The 4,565-nt window shown below is 34.4% G+C and overlaps 1 protein-coding gene across 1 annotated transcript in view; it reads right to left on the minus strand.

The window, feature by feature from the left end:
* The window catches only part of LOC110023473 (putative E3 ubiquitin-protein ligase RING1b), a 22,022-nt gene that overhangs the window by 17,229 nt on the left and 228 nt on the right, over positions 1-4,565 (minus strand). The window contains exons 2-3 of the mRNA XM_020722912.1: positions 4,480-4,564; positions 4,336-4,396 (exon numbers count right to left, since the gene is read on the minus strand). Coding sequence (XP_020578571.1) covers positions 4,336-4,396; positions 4,480-4,564 — 146 coding nt within the window. The remainder of the gene's footprint in view (positions 1-4,335; positions 4,397-4,479; position 4,565) is intronic.

Consider the following 4,565-nt stretch of genomic DNA (forward strand, 5'->3'; position numbering starts at 1 on the left):
TCGGGTCACGTTGAGCAAGCTAACTGTTATGCCAAGGTCCCAAGCATGTAATACAAAAGAAAATTCCATAGAAAATGAGATAATATTAAAGGTTACTTTTATTATCATTATGTATATATATATATATATATATATATTGTCCATAAGACAAATGGCAAACATACGAAAAATATTTTAATCATAATAATAGATAAGCATGTAATACAAAAGAAAATTCCATAGAAAATGAGATAATATTAAAGGTTACTTTTATTATCATTATGTATATATATATATATATATATATATATTGTCCATAAGACAAATGGCAAACATACGAAAAATATTTTAATCATAATAATAGATAAGACTTGAGGAGAGTTTCACAGATTGACAGGCACGGGGCACCTACATGAAAGAATCATAAAGCTTCCGATGAATGTACTAAATATTTAAACACCGAGGAGAAGGAGAAAGGGGGGAGACGTAGGTCTAAAAGGTATACTTGAACACCTATTGAGGTTAAATATTTGACTTGAAGACAAAGTGAAACGACATCTATCATTAAAATATACCAGTAGAATCTTTGACTAGTCATACTAGGGCATTGATGAATGACAAAAACTACCACTTTCAATAATCTCATGAAGAGCGTTGCCACACTTTCAAAAAAAAATTACAGAATTAGTTAATTTTGCTTGGGGAGAGCTTTTACTGATCATCTTATCAAAAGACGACTTGCATGGATTATGTAAAGGTATAATTTTCTTAGGAAGTATAGCAATTCTCTCTAGTGAAAGCAGTTGGTCATTCAAAGAACAAAATTTCATGCGCTTTGAGACAGCTGATATAATATCTAATAGCATCTACAGAGCTAGCTACTACCAGACAAGCAATAGGTAATCTCTCAAATAATATATAATGCTATTTATAGGGTGCAGCAAAATCAGAGTTTCCTCGGGATAAATCAAGCATGGAAATAACCAAAATTTTAAGAATCAAAATAATAATGAAGTCAATACCAAGAGTTACAAAGTTGTGGATGATAACCAACAACCAGAGATTTAAAAAGTGGCTTCCGTCGAACCATTTGTTAGCACTTTTGAGAATAACTAAAACAAGAAGATGATATCATCTAACCACTTCAGCAAATAAATGGTTATCAGCAATCAGCAATCCGTTTAAGGCTGGCCTCACGCAAGCATTCAAGCAAACTAAAGCTAATAGCTAACACTAGTAAGCCTTACCCTCCTTTTTTCCCTTAAGCAAAAACCCTTCTTCCCCCTCTGCCTCTCTTCTTCCTCCTCATCTCCCTTGTCACTCTCTTCTCAAACTTTATTTTCAATTGTAGATCTCACAAATCTGTTGTTATTCATCTTGCAATTTTTCATTGGGTTTGACGCCATCAAATATTGAAGAGCTTGTATGTAGCATTATCTTTCTCTACTTTCTCTTTATCCATAGTACATAAGCATAGATTAATCAAATTTTGTAGCTCCTTCTAATCTTTAAATTTAAGTTTTGTATTTAATTAATTTTAGGTAGACTATATTATTAGGTTAATAGCATTTTACTTCCACATTAATATTAGTTAATTTGACTTCATTCAGGGTTAACCAAGGTTGACTAGATTGCTCCTAGTTCAATAAACCATTAATTTTCAAAGCCATTATTTGCATACTATTAATTGATTAAGCGTCGTATTATGTAGGATGTTCGAGTTGAATTTAACTTGGTTTCATTGGTAGAATTTTAATTAAAAAAACTCATTTGGAGGTAAATAACACTCATTTATCAAAGGATAAATGTATCTTTCATTGTTAAAAGTACTGTACCTCAGATTTATTATAGCCTCCTACATATTTGTAAGTTACCAGTCTTACCATGGATTTTCAATTATCTATCATTCATAGTAGATCAATTTTATGTTTATAATGGAATATCAAGTAACATAGAGAATTTTGCCTTGATTTATTGATGGATAAAATTGTAAAAATATTATAGCCTCCTATATATTTGTACGATCATTTTTTCATGTGCATTATCTCTGTTGAATTTAATATATTTTATTCTTATCCATCATGTTGTATATATTATAATAATAATAATAATCATATTGATTTAAAGAACATACTAAATACATACTTATGATGTGTTAAAATTATATGTTTATGTCCAGTGATTCGTGGATCGATAAAACCATCTGCATATTGATTATTTGGGTAGATGTACCCACTGAGTGATTATAATATTAAAAATCATTGGATTCTCATAAGTTAGTGCTTACCTTCTCAATTTCAAGGTTTTTTTATTAAAAAAATATACAATAGTATGATAAATAAATGGTGAGTCATCTATTGATACATATGATTAGACTCAATATGATTACTTGTGGATATCTTACTATAGAAATGCATAGTTTTTAATTTATCATATAAATGAACAAAAACATTACCATGCTATAAACCATCTAAGAACATGTGACAATTTTCATTTAGGGGTTGCTTAGTCTGCAAAAGGAGTGCATTGCATTCCTTTTGCAGAAGTTTTGGATATTCAGGTGTTTGGTCAAAAATATTTCAAATGTAGTATAAAATAATAATCATCTAGAATTCGGTCCTTCGTCACTTTCAATGTTTTTGAAATTTGCTTAATTTGGGCAAATTCCAAATACACCGATTTATGTAAAGCGTTGTCAGCCACCGCCACTCGTTGTCTACCGCCTCCTCCGCCCGCCCGCCTCTCATGGTCATCACCGCCATCCACCTTTTCCTGCTACCCACATCCAATGGTCGTTGCCTCTGCCTTTGCTGCTCCCTTGCATACTCGTCTGCCCGTCGTAGCCATTGGCCACCCACCGCCAACCTGTCTGTCCACAACCAACCATCCGCAGTCAGCTGCCATTGGTTGCCCACCCGAGCGCCATTGCCGACCTCATATTTTACATTATATTTATTTTAATTTAAATCAAATAAGAAAATAAAATGTTCTGCATTTATTTTACATTGAATCAAATCACTCCAAAGTTTCAAATACAGTACATTATTTTACACCACATTCCATTTAGATTACATTATTTTTTCAGCAAACCAAGAACCCCCCTGAGCAATTTAATATTAGTAATGATAACTTGATATCATACTATACGACACTTGATAAATATTTTTTTTTATTCATGTTACATGTTCAAACGTTTTTCTATTTATAATTTAATAAATAGGAGTTTTTTGTTGGATTTGGCGGTCAAACCACTAATTGTAATTTTTTTGTTTCTTATAACAAGTCCAGTTAAACATAAACAATAGTGTTATATTAGGTATTTAAGTTGATCTTGTGGTTTGTACTTGTACTTATGTTCAGTTTTGGGTTTCTTATCCAAGTCTTTTTCTACTTATTTGTTGTACCAATATTATAAACAGTTAATGCCATAAAAGATTATTTGCTTCTTTCTTGCTAGCTCTTATTGTTTATAATTATTTGCATATGATTATTTCTTTTGTGAATACAAAATAGACTCATATAGATCTTGTTCTTTGAGTGATTCCCTCCATTGAGTTCCATGTTGTGAGAGTGTACTACCAAACTCAGGATATGACAAGTTAGAACACGTAACCATAACCCATACCAAAACTAATTAAAACCAAATCTTACGTGATACCAATAAGTTTCCATGATGACACTTGGTCGGTCGATCATAGAAGCAATCAAACTCAAACCAGCAACGCCCAGCAAACCTCATCCTAGTTCGAGAAAACTGAATCCTTCAACCTGCATTGACTTCAGCAACAATGGTCACCTTCTGTACCCAAATCCTCGATTCCTCTAAATAAAATACGAGCAGGAAGGAAAAACTGCGAGAAGCGGTATAACCTTACTACCAAAGCTAAATCCAACGTTACAGAAAAACAGAAGGTATCCCAAAGATGCACGGTCTAACAATCAGGACAGCGAGAGACCTCAAACCAACTCGATCAAAACCCAGCAAGCCTCGTCCTAGTTTCATAATACTGAATTCCACTAGCATTCACTTCTTAAACAAAAAAAAATATCGTTTGCCTCGTTCATGGCCGCCCCCGTCCTCAAATTCTAGATTTATCAAGAAAAAATAAAAACAGGGAAACAGAAGCGGCGAGACAAATCGTCAGGCACGTTCAGTTAAAAACGAAGCCCAAACTTGCCGGAGAAAAACAACAGATTTTGAACCCCCGGATCGGATTCAAGAAGCATTCGCCCCACTAGTGCATGATTCGGAGAAACTTGCATCCAGCCCGAGAATAGCAACTCAATCTTCACGAAGAGCATAAAAAACAACTAAACATTTCGACCAATTATAAATGGGAAAGAGAAGACACATACTCATCCTCGTCATCCGAGCTCTGCGATGAGGCCTCTCCATCTTCGCCTTCTGAATCTGGGGCTACAACGCAACACAGTATTGAAGAGTGAGATTGAGACTAGACGAATCGAATCCAACACCATCGAAAAGAGAGTTGGTGGTACCGTGTTGTCCCTGAAGAAACCCGGGCGAAGAAGTCGGCGGGGGGGCATCATCGCCACCGCCGGCGCAATGCATACCTGCGGGGGGG

Source organism: Phalaenopsis equestris, unplaced genomic scaffold (assembly GCF_001263595.1).
Source record: "Phalaenopsis equestris unplaced genomic scaffold, ASM126359v1 Scaffold000224, whole genome shotgun sequence".
Lineage (NCBI taxonomy): Eukaryota > Viridiplantae > Streptophyta > Magnoliopsida > Asparagales > Orchidaceae > Phalaenopsis > Phalaenopsis equestris.